The sequence below is a fragment of the Juglans regia genome, chromosome 7 (genome assembly GCF_001411555.2).
Source record: "Juglans regia cultivar Chandler chromosome 7, Walnut 2.0, whole genome shotgun sequence".
In the NCBI taxonomy this organism is placed as follows: Eukaryota; Viridiplantae; Streptophyta; class Magnoliopsida; order Fagales; family Juglandaceae; genus Juglans; species Juglans regia.
In genome coordinates, this window is record NC_049907.1 from 5,419,199 (window position 1) to 5,436,886 (window position 17,688).

Consider the following 17,688-nt stretch of genomic DNA (forward strand, 5'->3'; position numbering starts at 1 on the left):
CACGTAGCAGTGAAATTGCTAACTGTAACACACCAACAATTTCATGAGTGCTATTAATGATCAGTTATTAAATGAACAAAAAATCTTCACAACTTCTTAACACTCTACATTTTATATTATTTTTATTTTTTATTTTTTTTATTAAATATTTATTATATGAATAATAAATAAAAAATTTGAAATAATTTAAAAAGAATAAACTTAAAAAAAAATTTAAAAAAATATTAAAAATTTAAAAAATTTATAAAAATGTGGAGTGTGGAGTGTGGTGGAGGTTGTGTAGCAATGCTCAATGAATGAATATATACACACACGAAATGAGTGTAGTTGGGTTTATTAATATACCTAATAAATGTAGTTAGGTAATTTCTTATTTACAAATTAATCAATCGTATGTCTTTGAACCCATGCAAAAGAGGTGTATAAACATATATAGGATTTGGGTCCAAAATGGGTATATAGCTGGTCATGATCAGATTAATATTCAGCGTATTCTTACCATAAAAATTAAATTGATAAAACTACCCAAGATAAACAATAAATAAAGAATTCAGTAAAAATCAAGGAGAAAAAACTTCAAAAAAGTAAAAGAAAAATATGATTTAATGCTCTTTTGAAATTCGATGCACAAATTCTATAACAATATATAGCATGCAAATCGCAGCTTGCATGCATATGGCTAATATTTTTTTATAGAGATCAAGTAGACAAAACCAAGACCACATCTTGCAAACGATCGATCCAGATGATTCTAACTTGGAATTGAAGTAACGTACACCAGTAGTAATGTAGCACCTGTCTTTTTCCAGCTTTCTCATTATTCATTTCTCATTTATATATGTATGCATGCGGTCTGGGCTCCTGATGAAGTCATATCAGTCGTATGTATAATAATAATCTGTATGGTGAGCGCAGATGCTTACAAAAAACTTGTGGTAAGCAGTGACACCATTTGTATGTATCATGTGTGTTTCTTTGAGATAGCTTTGGCTCCCCGGCCCCGGTATAGGTGCAGATTAACCGCCCTGCCTCCAGAAAGACGATGGGAAATTGCAGCTCACACGTGGCTTCACGAAATCCCCCTAAATCATGATTTCCTTTTAGCTTCAACGATAAAGACTAAAGATTATTCATCCACCTCATAAATATTTCCAATGTGTTATCTATAGATGCATATATATATGTTTAAGTTAAGTGTACGATGGAGGTAATATTTTGTTCTATATTGTTAGAAGAAACGAGAGGCAGCGGACGACGACGATCGTCACGAGAAATTAATGTCCACTGAAGATGAGTATCGACCTGTACGTCCCATTCAATTGACCAACCGTACCACTATAAATCTTAAGCCAAATGATTAATCTCCAAGAGGCCGACTCTCTGAATTTTGAGCGCTCTCTCTCTTTCTCTCTGGATTCCTAGAATTCATAAACATAGATAAACAAACAAAGCTATTGAAAGATGTCTAGCAGGGAATTGATAGAGGATGTGAAAGTTCCCTTACTGAAAGATTTAGATTCGAAAGATGATGGAGAAAATGATGATCTTGCAAGGAGGGTTTGGATTGAATCAAAGAAGCTGTGGCACATACTGGGTCCATCAATCTTCAGCCGCCTCGCCTCCTACTCTATGTTGGTCATCACCAATGCCTTCGCTGGCCACTTGGGTGAACTTGACCTCGCTGCCATCTCCATTGCCAATAATGTCATCGTCGGCTTCGACTTTGGGCTTTTGGTATACTTTCTTTCTCATTACATGACATACACAGGGTTTTTACTTTTTCTTTGGTTCTTGATCATGAACAGATCATAGAAGACAAAGGAAGTTGAAACAAATTATATTGTTTCATTTCCAGAATAATTCCACTCAATTTTTCAATATTTCTCTTTCTCGTCTCTATTGGTTATAGTCAGCATTTTTTCTTCTTTGTATGGTTTTGTTTATCAGCTGGGAATGGCAAGCGCTTTAGAAACCTTATGTGGGCAAGCTTTCGGGGCAAAAAAGTACCACATGTTGGGTGTATATATGCAACGATCATGGATCGTTCTGTTTGTGTGTTGCGTCCTGCTTTTGCCTATCTATCTCTTTGCCACTCCGGTGTTAAAGCTATTGGGACAGCCTTCAGATGTAGCGGAGTTATCGGGGATAGTGTCTTTGTGGATGATTCCACTTCATTTTAGCTTTGCATTTCAGTTCCCTCTGCAAAGATTCTTACAGAGCCAACTCAAAACTGGGGTTATTGCTTGGGTGACTCTTGCAGCGCTACTGGTGCATGTGATTGTGAGTTGGCTGTTAGTGTATGGGCTTCACCTCGGAGTTGTGGGTACTGCCATTACCATAAACTTTTCTTGGTGGGTTTTGGTGTTCGGTCTTCTGGGTTATACAGTTTGTGGCGGTTGCCCTCTTACATGGACTGGTTTCTCCATTGAAGCCTTTTCTGGTCTCTGGGAATTCGTTAAACTCTCTGCTGCTTCAGGCCTCATGCTTTGGTACCTCTCTCAAGATTTTCCTTCTATTTCTCTTTCTATTTTAAAAACTTAAGATTGTTTCTTTTTGTTCAAATTTGCAGCTTAGAGAATTGGTATTATAGAATACTGATACTAATGACTGGAAATCTGAAGAATGCAAAGATCGCCCTGGATGCTTTGGCCATATGGTAATTAAGCTCTCTTCGACATTAATAAGTGATTTAAATTTGGAATTTGCTTAGGTATCATGTATAAGTGTATATATATATATATATATATATATATTAATGTAGACTAGATTTTGCATGTGCGCGCGTATAATATGTAGATCACATGCAATTCAAATATGCATATGCTAGGTACGAGAGTCTTGCTCTCTTTTTTAAAAAATAAATAAATTTAAAATTTAAATGAAAAAAAAAAATCGGTTCCACTAATTTTCTTTATTATAATATGGTTCTATTAATATATGATAAATTTAACTTTATGATCATCTTGCCTGATGAATTATTCGGCAATTAATGTTTCAAAATAGTATATTCACCTTTCAGGTTGTCGCATTAAAAAGAATAGAATAATGTAGTAAGCCATGATTCCGTTTTCTATATAGACATACGATTAATGTTTATATATAATTGAATACAATTTTGTCAATTTGTGGACTGAGCATGTTAGTTGATCATGTCTCATTCGGCAGCATGACAATGAATGGTTGGGAGATGATGATTCCTCTGGCTTTCTTTGCTGCAACCGGGTAATGATTCTTGGCCTTTAATTTGCTTTAAAATTTTTTCTGTAATTATTTTCGAAGTCCTTTGGATGAAGCCCCCATCCCAAGACGTACAATATTGCTCATCACATTAAAAAAAAAAAAGAAAAAAAAAAGGTTGAGAAATGCTATGAATTCAGTCTGCATGCATGGATCGACCCCCATAAATTCTAAAAACTTTCTTAAAATTGAGTTTTTAAAGATTTTTTTAAATAGAATAAATTATAAAAGTTAATCTTGGCTCCCAAAAAGAACATTAATTATCATTATTTCGGCACTATAAAAAAAATTATTTATTTATGGTTAAGTATTTTTTTGATAGTGGCACTGAGTTTTGGGTGGGTTGTTGTTGTTGCACTTTGGATTTAAATTATGTTTTAAAAGGATAGACTTAGTAAAATATATAGCAAATAGAACAAAAGCATGTATCTGGATTAGCGTAGAAAATAGTGAAACCGCAATGCTAGTACTCAAATTGAAGTTTTCTATCTCTAACGTCATGTGTCATTTGTCGTAGAGCATAAAGTTATATATAATCGATGCTTAAGCGATCGGCTTTCTAAGGACTCAATCAAATACAAAAGTAGCTAGCTAGGATATATACTACATGACGTTCTTTAGTTTATATATATATATATATATATATATATATATATATATAATATTATTTTCTTTGCAGAAAATATTTGTCGTCTTCCTCATTAATTATATATTTATCTAATTGAAAATGGATCCAATGAACCAGAAAATATTATTTGTCGTTTTGGTCATTAACTTATATAATTCAAATATGGATTCATGGGCCAGTAATACGGCACCATTCTTTTCGCCATTATTTATGCAAAGACAGCGCCCGTTGTAACCTCTAGAAACAAAAGAGACGTACGTAAGTCCATGATCAAGATGATTAAATACGGCACCATTCTTTTCGTCATTATTTATATCTTGGTGTCGTATATTAAATTATAAAATATTTATTTTTATTATAAAATAAATATAACAAATCACATAAAATTACGTTAATTTATAAATTTATTTTTTATATAATCTATTTCTGTATATAACAGTTCTCTTTTGAATAACCCTACCTTGCTTCTGTAACTCATGATCACGATGTGGGTCTTCAATCTATGGTCATATTATGATTCCCTTCTTTTATTAGCTCAATCATGTGTCATGATGTCGTTGTCTTAGGAACAGGCCTTGGATGGATATGTTTTTCCCTGATTGTTTAAGGGAATCTCAAAAGGAAAATGCCTGATAGACATTAAAATCCGGCTCATCCCGGGAAAAAGCTGCACAGTATGCATGTGATGATGATCAGGATGGAAGAGAAAAATGCACATGAGCTGTCTACATTTTTCCATTTATACTAATTAGTATGAAAGTACCTCTGCAGGCCTGCGAGAATCATGTCATCTTGTTTCGCTATTTCCTTTTTGTTGAGGCTGATCTCTCCCCTTAAGTACTCCATTTGTACGTACTCAAGCAGCTTGTTGTGATAATATTACAGAGTGAGGGTAGCAAATGAGCTTGGAGCTGGAAATGGAAAAGGAGCTAAATTTGCTACCATAGTATCGGTGGTAACATCAATAATAATCGGGCTATTCTTCTGGTTACTCATTATGTTTGTTCACAATGAGTTAGCTTTGATATTCACTACAAGCAAACTTGTCTTGGAAGAAGTGAACAAGCTTTCTGTCCTTTTAGCTTTCACAGTTCTTCTGAACAGTGTGCAGCCAGTTCTCTCTGGTATGGTATATTACTTCTTTTTTTTAGACATATATGTATGCTTGTATGAGTTTTCTTTTGCCCTAATTATATGGAACTTGGTTCCTTTTTTATTCGTTTTTGTTTAGGCGTGGCTGTGGGGTCGGGATGGCAATCATATGTGGCATACATCAACTTAGGTTGCTACTATCTGGTTGGGGTGCCTATGGGATTTTTCATGGGATGGGTCTTCCATCTAGGAGTTATGGTACGTACTGTTCTAATTTCATCCATCGACTCACATGAACAAAAAGCTAGCTAGCACTCAATAATGTTGGAAAGATTATAAACCTTAACAACATGACTTGCTAACATTAGACGAAAACAAAACTCATGAATATACTAATACACCTGCAGGGAATGTGGGCTGGAATGATTTTTGGTGGGACAGCACTTCAAACATTGATATTGGCCATCATTACCATACGATGTGATTGGGAAAAGGAGGTAATTAAAAGTCGACCCTCTAAATTATTCTGGCATGCAGTATTATTTCTTCTTCTTTCTGTCCACACTGAGTTCATGATTTTCTTTGCTGTGCTCTAATTGAAATTGCAGGCAGAAAAAGCAAACAAGCAGCTTAAGAAGTGGGCAGCCAACACAAGCAGGAACAATGGCAATGTGGTTTCGGATAACGCGATATAGTCGAGGATTAAGATCGTTTATAATTAATTTTCTAATCCAAATTATAATTTTTATAATTCAGAGAGATAAACATGCAGTTAATAGATTCTACAAAGTTAATAGCCCTAACAATAAACACATGAATCTGGTTAGCATATACATTGTGTACGCGGTCTATATCTTTGAATCGTAGAAAGAGTTTGGGTCAGAAAAATGATCTAGGGATTGTTATTCTTGTACTATCAATGAATTTCGCTGGAATTAAAATCAAGCTGCCTTTCACTTTCATTCAACCTAGTTAGTTAATATATATAAATATATATATATTTATATATATATATATATATATATATATGTCTATTAGTATTGCATTGGCCTGCAGTGATTATTACAAATTATTAATACACGAACCGACTCCTAAACAGATGCAGTGCCATTTGATAGACAAGAGGAACACGTTTTGTTTTCCTTCAATTTTCACTGGCAATGGTCCATATATATATATATATATATATATATATATATATATATATATATATATATAATGTATTATATGAAAAATGTTTATTTGAGAGAAGACTAAAGGGATCGAGGGTATTATGAAGACGTTCTCATAGAGGGTGTTTTGAGTATTGGAGTATTAGTCTACGGGAATCAAAGGGTTGGGGTTGGGGAGGTGTATTTTATTTCAACTTGATGTATTTTGGGTAGTTTTTCACGAGCTTTTTAGATCATTAGGAGCTGATCTCTAGTATGGGTTAGGTGTTTTCTTGTATACATATAGTGTACTTAACTACTCCTATTGATATTTATAATATTTTTACTTATAAAAAAAATGTTTATTCGTGATAATGTATTTGTGATGAAAACAATAATTTGCTATAAGAATGGACTTATTCTATTCGCAAATAGTTGTTTTTATATAGACTAAACTATTTTAGTATATTTATATTATAGTATAAGTATATTATTTTATAATAATTAACTCATATTAGTATATTATTGAATATAACTATATAAATTAAAGTTATATCACTATACTATTATATATAATCATTATATAGATAAATATATATTTTTATAAAATATTTACAATATCAGAATTGAGGACAAAGTCGAAGTCGGAGCATATATATAAAGTAGGAGTCAGGTGATCGGATCGGATTCAGTCAGAGCATAAAGTTAGGTTGTTGGATTTTTTCCACCGATTCAGTTAAGAAAACTATGTTTTTCTTCTTCTTCTGCATCTGCGTTGGCCCAACAAGATTGGTGGGCTATCTACGGAGTGAAAACTCCAAAAGTAGTACAGTGACTTGCATTGCGTGCATACTCATCGCACATTATGTGCATGTGCAAAAACTATATTAAAGGGCCAGCCCAAGGATACGGGCAAAGCTGCCCTCGTTATTTATATTTGGTCCCTGGCCATCTTTTCTTCTTTTTCTTTTTATCTGTTATTATTTTTGAGCATGCTACCCGCATGGTGCCCCGGTGCGGGGCGGGAGGGTTTCATACCCCACCTCACTACCGGGGGTGGGGTTGAAACCGCCATACCCTCTGCTCAACTCAATATCTAAATTTTTTTTTTTATTAATTTTTTTTAAATCCAAATTATAATATAATTTAAATTATAGATTGAAACTTATATATTTAAAAAATATATAAATTCATTAGAGTTATAGTTTGAATTGTCTTACCTCCTAAACCAACCATTATATAGGAGGCCAAGACAATATAATAGTCATAGTAATGTGGGACTTACTGTTAAGGCCCCCCATTGGGGTTAACCCGCCCCTCGCCCCAGCATGGGGTGGGGCCCCCGCCCCCGCATGGGTGGTGCGGGGTAGCCCACCCACCCATGCGGGGGAGGGGTGGACGAGGCTGGTATAGAGGGGCGAAGGGCCCCACTGCCCACCCTTATAACAAACCTTGTTTTCTAGACAGAAAACTATTGGGTATGTACTTCTAGAGCATGAATAATTATATGGATGGTTGCTGGATTTATAAAGAGATAAAAAAAAACAAGTTTCATTAAATTTGCGTAATTTAGCGTGATATGTTAATTTATTTTTTATTAATAAAAGGTAATTTATAATCTAATGTATCATATTAAACTATATTAGTTAACAAAGTTTTTTAATAAGATCGCTTTAGAACAAACATTTCTCTTTATATTTTATCACAAAATATCATATAATTTAAAATCATACATAAAATATAATTTAAATTTATATGATGATTTCTTATGATAAGATGAGAATACCATATCACATGTTAATATATACCTTAAGAATCAAGATTACCTAATAATTACTTTTAGATTTTAAGTCTAGGGATATTTGTTGGGATGAATATGGCTGTATATAAACAATGTCACTCGACAAGCTGCTAATATCGATTCGGTCAAACTAAAGTTCGGCTCAATTCGTTAATACTCATTAACATCAAAATATGCTCAATTATTAAACAATACAATTTATAAAACTTGTATCGGCTCATATAAGTTTGAATAATTTCATATCTATCTGTTGTTAGAATATTACATCTATATTTATAAGAAAAATGATAGTTACAGTCGTGAGTGTATTGTGAATATGTTGGATATTGTGAATATGTTTAGATATTGTGAATATATTGTTTGGATATTGTGAATATGTTTGTTGTGAATTTAATAACATCATGTTGTGAATACATTGTGAATGTATTGGTATTTAATTGTGAATATGTTGTGAATGTAGGAGATACAATTAGGTAAATAATAGCTTTAACAAATTAATATTGCATTACGATGCTAGAATATACTATATAATAACTAACAAAAAAAATGATTAATAAATAAATAATAGCTTTAACTTGAATTTAATTTATATATACTAATATAAATTAATTAATAAGATATTATACAAAAATTTAATTCACGATAACATACTTATTAAATAAAACATTTAAGATAAAAAAAGTATTAAGTAAGAAATAACATACTTAGTAAATAACTAATAAAAAAACAAATGATTAATAAATAAATAATAGCTTTAACTTGGACTTAATTTATATAAATATATATAAATTAATTAATAAGATATTATACAAAAATTTAATTCATGATAACATACTTATTAAACAAAACATTTAAGATAAAGAGTACTAAGTAAGAAATAACATACTTAGTAAATAATTTATAAATAAATAAATGATTAATAAATAAATAATAATTTTAACTTTAATTTAATTTATATGTACTAATATAGATTAATTAATAAGATATTATATAAAAAGTTAATTCATGATAACATATTTATTAAATAAAACAAATAACATAAAAAAGTACTAAGTAAGAAATGGACAAAGATATCGAGTAAAATGACCTTAATGTGCAGGATGAGATGGAGGATATTTATGGAGGAAATGTACGAAGGACACCTTAAGTGGCCGAGGGATTGAATCGGAGAATTTCTTTAAAATGTGGTTAGATGCAAAGCATGAGCTTTATCCTGGATGTACAAAACACAGCAAAATGTAGTTTATTGTGCGGCTGCTTCACATTAAGTCGTTGTGTGGAATGTCGACAAAAGCAATCAACATGGTCTTGGACTTGTTTCATGAGGTGTTTTTTGAAGGTTCTGCATTGTCGAAAATTTTTTATAAAACGAAACAGTTGAGAAATGAATTAGGGTTTGAGTAAAAGTCCATGCATGCATGCAAGAATGATTATGCTTTATTTTGGAAGGAGAATGAGAAAAAATAGGCTTGTCTCGTATGCGAAGAGTCGAGGTGGAAGGGTAGGAAAAATATATAGGTGAAGATTTTGCGTTATTTCTGCTGAAACCCATATCGCAAAGGCTATATATGTCTAACAAAACAGCTCAAGATATGAGGTGGCACGATGAGAAAAGAATTAAGGATGACGAATATATGAGGCACCCAGCTGACTCACTTGTGTGGCAAAGATTTGATGATCAATAGCCAGAGTTTGGCAACAAAGCTCGTAATGTGCATCTAGAACTAACAATGGATGGATTCAATCCCTTTGGCAATATGAGTACAAGTTATAATACTTAGCTTGTAGTGTTGATTCCGTTTAATCTTTCACCATAGAGGTGCATGAAGGTGCCAAACTTTCTATTAACTTTACTTATCCCCGGCCCAAAATTACTTGTGAATGATATTGACATATTAATGTAGCCGTTAATTGAAGAGTTGAAAGATCTATGAGAAATAGGAGTTAGAACTTTTGATGCATATACGTCGACATCTTTCCAGATGCATGCTACAGTAATGTGGATAATAAATGATTTTTCAGCATATGGGAACCTTTCTAGTTGGAGTACTAAAGAGAAGTTAGCATGTCCCACATGTAATAAAAAAACCGTTAGTGAGTGGCTAATATATTAGCAGAAGATGTGCTTCATGGGCCGTTGACGTTATTTGTCAGCAAATTATGCATGGCGAAGGGAATGCACTAAATTTGATGGGAGAGTTGAAAACAGAACTATATCAAAGGAGTTGACTGGGGACGAGATAGTCGAACAGTTATGAGAAGTTAGAGCGAATAATTTTGGCCAAGTTTGGGGAAAGAACAATAGAAAACGAGGCTCTACAGAATTGAATTGGACAAAGTGTAGCATTTTCTTTAACTTGTCATATTGGTCATCATGCATATTGTGACATAGTTTGGATGTAATGTACATAAAAAAGAATATTTGTGACAATGTTCTGGGAACATTGACGTGCATTAAAAAAAAGATGAATGACAATATTAAGACGAGAAAAGATATTGAGATAATGAGAATTAAACATAATCTGCACTTGCGAATGGAAGGCAATATGGTGGTTATGCCATATGCATGTTTTACGATGACAAGAGATGAGATGAAGGATTTTTGCAAATGGTTGCAAGGTGTGAAGTTGCCAGATGATTATGCATCTAATCTCGGTAAATGCGTGAGCCCTGATGACTGAAAAATAAATGGATTGAAAAGTCATGATTGTCATGTATTTTTGCAGAAATTGTTACTGATGGGAATTCGTGGTAAACTAACTTCTAATGTACGTGTCGCCATAATTGAACTTTGCATATTTTTCAAAGATTTGTGCTCTCGGGTTGTAAATCAAGATATGTTACGAAAGTTAGAAGAAGAAATTGCTACTATACTGTGTAAATTCAAGCAGATATTTTCACCATCATTTTTTGATGTAATGATCCATTTAACAATACATCTACCTTAGGAGGTAATGTTGGGTGGCCCGGTGCAAATCCGTTGGATGTATCCAGTTGAAAGATATTTAAATAAATTGAACCGCACTATTGGGAATAAAGCTCGAGTTGAGGGTTCATTAGCAGAGGCTTATATACACGATGAATAGTTGACATTTTGCTCTCTATATATTCGTGGTGTTGAGACACGATTTAATCGTGAATAGCGGGATTTTGATCTTGCTGCTCCTCTCCCTCGTGAGCTATTAGTGCTTTCCCAGGATGTACGACCCTTGGGTGCACAGATAGGATATGATTTAATTGGTGGAGAGTTAGTAAAAGTTCAGTGGTACGTGTTGAATAATTGTCATGAGATTGATGACTATCTCAAGTATTTTGCTACATACTTAGAATAATTCTAATTAAAAAAATTATTATATAACATATTATACAATGCACATATCCTATTCTTTTGTACTTCTATACAGTGAGTACATGAACAAACTTAGGGCAGAAGGTGTAGAGAAAATAGAGGTGAGACACGAAAAAGAATTTTCCTGATGGTTTGAGCAACGCGTATGCATTTTAAATGTCTCATGACTTAAAATCACTTTGAACCATTTTAATTCTTGTTTACTTTTAATAATTTTGTTACAATTTCAATTGTTAGATTTTGGAATAACTTGCTAATGATCCTGCATTAGTTTCTTTTGTAGTGCATGCATATGCAGTTGGCCTATGGTCCTTTACAAAGAGCACTTCGATATACTGTATGCACAGTTTGAGGTTATAAATTCCATACTATGAACCGTTAACATAATCGAAAGACGTAAAACTGTGGTGTGTTGGTCGAAGGAAGTCATAGAACAGATGACATTGACTACTATGATGTCATACGTGACATTATCTGATTAAAATACCTGGGTGAGAATGTGATATATGTTTTTAAATGTGATTGGTAGGATATAGGCGGTGGTCGGGTTTCGATACATATGAATAGTCACTTTATGAATGTCAATACTGCATGTAAATGATATGAAGATGATCCATTCGTATTGGCTTGTCAAGCTACCCAAGTCTATTACTTGGTTGATCCAATGAAAGGGGTCGATGAAGATAATAGAGAGATAACTTGGTGAGTCGTACAAAAATTTATGCCTCAAAATATATATGATGCAGGAATGGTAGCGGATCACGAACATAGTGGATATGAAGATAACACTCCGATTATAGAGGCCTACCAAAAAGATGGAGAGGGTATAAATTTATTTGTTGACCTCAGTGCACTTGAACTAATCCCCTTATGTAGAGATGATGTCCAACTTGTACATCTCGATCCATTCGTATTAAATGATCATTCAGTTCATGAAAAATGTGATGAGGAAGAAGATGAAGAAGGAGAGTCTGAAGACGAAAAAGAAGAGTCCGAAGAGGAAGTTGATGAAGAAGATGAAGATGATGAGGAGGAAGATGTTATTGAAGTCGATTATGAAATAAGCATGGAAAATACATTTGGAAATGAAGAATAAAAGTATTATGTATTTTATTTACATAGGTGACAATACAATACATTTTTTTATAATTTATTCTATACTAATTTTTTTAAAAATATTAATCATTTTCAAGGATGCTACCAAAACGATAATGAAGAAATGTGCATCCTCCCGCAAGTCCCGAACCCTTTCATGTTCCTCAACTGAGGACTCCACTTCTGAACAAGTTAGTACACAGGAGACAGATAGCCAATCGACACATACCAGTAAGGAAATTTTGCTAATAATTAATTATATTTCATTATTTTGGGAACTGTATTTAATTATTTTAAAAATATTAGCTGATGTTTTTTCACGTCGCAGACGTGGCTACACACATGGCCTTGCTCTTGAAAGAGATAGAAGGCACAAAAAAATCAAGGTCAACATTCATGATAACTTCACTGGAGGAGTGGATGATAGTGCAGCATCGCTTGCCTCTTATGTTGGCACACTAATATGAGATTATGCCCTATTTTATGTGCGATCATAAAGAGATGTTTTGAATGAGGTGAATGATCAAATTCAGAGTCGTGGTGAGTTTATATATGAACATAAATTTATTTAGAGATGTTTTGATTTCATATTTTTGACGTAATTCACTTCTTAGGATGAATTTGACCTCAATTTTGGTCATAGCGAGGATGTGCAAACTGTGAACAAGCTGATGACTATATTATTTTGGCATCACAAGGGAAGATGTCATGACCATTTAAAGAAGTTTGAGACGTTGGAAGAGGATGTACAATCTCCTTTTCAAAAAATGAAGTTCGACGATTGAAGGAAGTGTTTTGATCTTTTCGCAAGTCCAGATTATCAGGTATTTTAGATTTATTCCCTCTATGTTATTTACATCTATATTGGTTTCATATATTATATTTAATATTGTTAATTTCTTCTACAACACTTAAGTTCTATCAATGAACAGAATAGAACGGCTTTGACAATCCACCATTGCGTCAACTCATGGTCATTCCAACGTTTTGCTGATAAAATGTTAATTGATAACTTATTAATTCTCACTCATTTTTATCATATTCTTTTATTTAAGTACTAACATTATTATTTAAATTTAATAATGTGACTTTGTTAGAGGCATGATGATTCTTAAAATTTCTTCATTTTTTATGTATATGATGTTACTCACACTGATGAGCATAGTGAGTGAATTGATCCTGTTGTTAAAAATAATTATGTAAATGATGTTATTTTATGTGACTAAATTATGCAACATGTGAATTCATATTATGTTTGATTCCTCATTTTTTTAATATGTGAGCTTTATTATCATATTTTTGTTGTAATTGCAGGAAAAAAATGATTGAAATCCAATCAGCCTCTGAGGAATCCTTTCCTAGTGACATAGACATATTCAATCAAGTGCTCGAGACCAAATTTGGTTTGGTAAGAGGTTTGTGACGTTCTTGCAAGCGTGTCGATTCATCCTCCAAGACCTCGACTTCGGAATTTAATAAAGATTTAGATGCAGAACACCAAGAAATTGAGCAAATGAAGTTGAGATAGTAGGAGTTGGTGTCTCTCTTATTGCAACAGTCTGATTTAGAGACGAGTTTGTTGGTGCAACAAAGAGACCACGATGAGAGAATACGCATTGAAGTCCAAGAGCATGTACAAAGGGAGATGATATTCCAAATGGAACGTGTTATGTCAATTTACCAAGATCGTAGTGGGCGAGAAAAGAAAAAAAATGATCAATATATCATTATCATTATCAGTATTAGAAACTTTTATTGTCTATTTTGCAACTCTATAAGACATTATTAGTTGTTACATTTACGGTGTAATATGAAATAATTTGTATGTTTTTTAATTTTTTGAAATTACTATCTCTGATCATAATGTTCGCACGTAAAGAATAAACGTTCGAGATTCACGTTCGAACAAAATGCCAGCGAATTCAAACAAAACGTTCGAATGTAAGACATTACGTTCACATATTTTTACGCACAAACAATCTACACATTCGAATGATGAGAATTGATACGTTCGAACGACAAACTAACATCCGAACGTTAAAAATTATACATTTGAACCCTTCACCTTTAACATCCGAATGTTACATTCAAATGCCCTTGAGTTAACATTTGAACATAAATATCATTTGTGCGAAACAAAAACAACAAACATCAATTTTTTCACGTGCAAATGTTAATCAGCCGGGTTAACGTTTGAACGTCAGTTTATACGTTCGAATGTTATTTTCTATGACGGTTTTTTAAATGTAACAAAAAATCATCACGTTCGAACGTTACATCTCACGGAAGACTTTCAACCATCACAAAAAAATTTTTTGTGACGATTGAACAGTAAACCGTCACAAAAAAATTCTGTGACGCCTTTTAGGTGACAGTCATGGCGATGGTCAAACCGTCAGAAAAATTTTTTGTGATGGTTTGCTTATTTTTTATGACGATTTCATCCATCACAAAAACCAAATTCTGTTATAGTGAATGGCTTGCATGCATGCCTGGGTTGTTGGCATAAAGGTGGGACGTAAAGATCACAAAGAAAAGAAAATTAAGAAACCAACCTCAGATCGGGATTTGTTACTTTTTTTTGTTGATCCAAACTACATATTCCATTCATAATTTTGTCAGAGGGACATGTACACTACGTAGATTCCATTCATGTATTTGATGTTGCACACGTGTTTATGTACTAGTAAAATCCTGATGCATGAGGATTCGAGTCAGATAATGCTGAGTTGTCAAATTGTATGTTGACTGTGCTGAAATACCTTGAGGTGGCAGATCAATGCAAAGATGGCAGGAAATCGTGATGTGTCCTTGATTGTGGTAGTTTTGGGCACGTTTCGGTATTTTGGCTATAACTTTGGCTACGGGTATCAGAATCGCGCATATGATCCCAATTCGGAAAACTCTTTTCGGTGCGCACGTCGTGGGTACCTAGCTATGCTTGATGTGCCTCAATTTTTAGGCCAAATTATACCGTTTTCCTCTCTAAATTCCTATTTTTAGTTATTTTTTTACTTTTTATGGTAATATTTCATTTATTGTTTAGGCAATGATTCTGAACTTGATTTGTATTAGAGTTTTGGAAGATTACTTATTTTATTACGTATTTAATTTTGGCATGATTATTGAAATTTTTCTATTTTTGGTAAAATTTTGATACGGTTGATTTTTAACTATTACAGTCCGGCTTGTGGGTTAACTGGACGGTTGTTGAATTTTGATAATTTTGAATTAAACATTAGAGGCATTTGGTTGCGTTTTTGGGCTATTCACTTGTCTTATTTACTGTAAATTATTTGTTGAAATTAGTATGCAGAATAATCACTATTCTTTCTAACGTCAAATCCACACCTTGTACCTATCTCTCTGAATTGTATAATTAAGAATATAGAAAATCTCAATCCAACCCAGCTTAATTCCCTACTTTAATCTCTAATCAACCAGCATCTCCAGAAATAATAATGGAAAATATATATCTGAATTAGCAGTAGAATAATTACTGAGCTGCAAACAGGGAAAACCTCAAAAATGAAAAAATTCTACCAACCATATTTCTCACTTTTTTCTAACTATAATAAGGTACTCGCAATATTATTCATCAACCTTAAATTTTTCTTAAAATAATAAAGATTGATTCAAAAGTGCAAAATGCAATATATTTTTTGATACGTACTATAGTAAAATGAGAGTCTAATACGTACATTACTCAAAGAATAAAGAAAAACAAAAGTGTTGATCCCACCCTCAGCCCTTACATAAAGAACGGGCACAAGCTAGCTAAATCTATGAACGTTTATCGATCATTATCACAGAAACTGCAGTCTCTGTCCTTATCCAGTAGTTTCTAGTACTCATCTTTATCCGTCCCTACGTCGTGCATGGATCCCTCCAATAAACCAAAAGAGATTGATTGGGCATCTCCAAATACTGCCAATATAAGAAATGAATGCTCCAATTTCATATTTTTATTTTTGTTGATTCCAAAAGTGTTCCTAGTTATACGATCATCCGAGAATTTCTGTAGAAATCATGCAACTTATATTTATGAACAAAATACATTAATCTACCCATATATCCAAAAGAATTGATATCTTTACGAGAAGACTATACAACCCGAAATGAGGATTTTCGCATCATGAATCTTCCGCCATCAGAACTCTCGCCCGCTTTTCCTCTCGTCACCGTAATCACCAATTTTCCCTCATCTTTCTCAGTCCCAACTCCATCCTTAATCTCGCTTACAAAAGCCCAAAAGCTCTCCATCACCGTTCCTTTTCTGCTGGACAACTCAAATAGCCTCTCTTTGCAATTCTCCAACCTTCTCAAAGTGCAGACCAGCTCGACCGATTCACCAAAACTCAAGCCACTCAGCCTCTCCCTAAACTCGGTGACTCTGACCGAAACCTCGTTTATGGCAGATAAATGATCCTCACCCACAATACCCATTATCTGATTTACCAATTTGTTTACTTTTACATGCAAAGAGTCCGGTCTTTTACAGATCTCTTCCATCAGTCCCACCAAAGAAACAATTTGCATTAGCAAATAAGAATTTGTAAGTGCTGAGATTTTTTCTTCTTGCTTATCTTTATCTATACTGCATGAAGAGGAAGCAAAAAAGTATCCCAAAACTCTAGAGGTAGACAAAATGATTTCTATGTACTGAGCGTACCATCGTACCCACGAGGAGAGCTCCCAAGTTAAGGGGCTCGAATTGTCACGGAAGTTCGAGAGATTCAGATAGTTTCTGCCGCTGGTGAAGGGGCGGATGGATAGCTGGTCCAGTAGGATGAATTCGCCGTGCTTGACAACGTGATGGACGATGAGGAGGCACTTGAGGGCGACGGAGGAGTCGCGGGTTCTCTGGAGACGGTCCATGACAAACTCGACGGCGGTGGCGGCGGTGGCGCGTGAGCTGTGGCCAAAGGAAAGGATGGTATCGATATGTTTGTTGTCGGCAGGGTCGTGGGTGGTGGCGCGGAGGAGGGCTAGATGCAGAGAGAGGTTGGTGGGTTTTGAGAGAATTGCTGCTTTGCTTTGGGAGACATTGCCCTTGATCATGCCGACGACGTCTTTGATCTTTGCTGTGAGTCCCATCGAGGGAATGAAAGGTAGAGAGGGAGAGTAAATGTGTGTCTAGTTATGGATGCCAAACCCAATCAAATTTACCTGTTTGAATTTGTGGCAAAGTGATTTTCTTGGAATGTAAACGTGGGAAAGTTTTCTTGTCAAGAGCATCATCTTCTTCCAATCAAGGTTATATTCAAATCTAGATAGCAAGCGTGGGTGACGTTTCACACAGGGGTACTACTTAATAGATGTTTGTGAGATTTTT

General features: G+C 33.9%; 2 protein-coding genes across 2 annotated transcripts; one reads left to right on the top strand and one right to left on the bottom strand.

The window, feature by feature from the left end:
• The first annotated feature begins 920 nt into the window (after positions 1-920).
• Positions 921-5,919, top strand: LOC109005181 (protein DETOXIFICATION 27-like). The gene is made up of 8 exons (XM_018984021.2): positions 921-1,734; positions 1,948-2,489; positions 2,570-2,656; positions 3,166-3,222; positions 4,751-4,989; positions 5,097-5,215; positions 5,365-5,454; positions 5,566-5,919. The coding sequence occupies exons 1-8, from the start codon at positions 1,462-1,464 to the stop codon at positions 5,650-5,652; spliced, it is 1,494 nt and encodes a 497-aa protein (XP_018839566.1). The 5' UTR covers positions 921-1,461; the 3' UTR covers positions 5,653-5,919.
• Positions 5,920-16,457: 10,538 nt separating this feature from the next.
• Positions 16,458-17,478, bottom strand: LOC109005097 (putative clathrin assembly protein At4g40080). The gene has a single exon (XM_018983920.2). The coding sequence runs from the start codon at positions 17,448-17,450 to the stop codon at positions 16,458-16,460; it is 993 nt and encodes a 330-aa protein (XP_018839465.2). The 5' UTR covers positions 17,451-17,478.
• Positions 17,479-17,688: the final 210 nt, after the last annotated feature.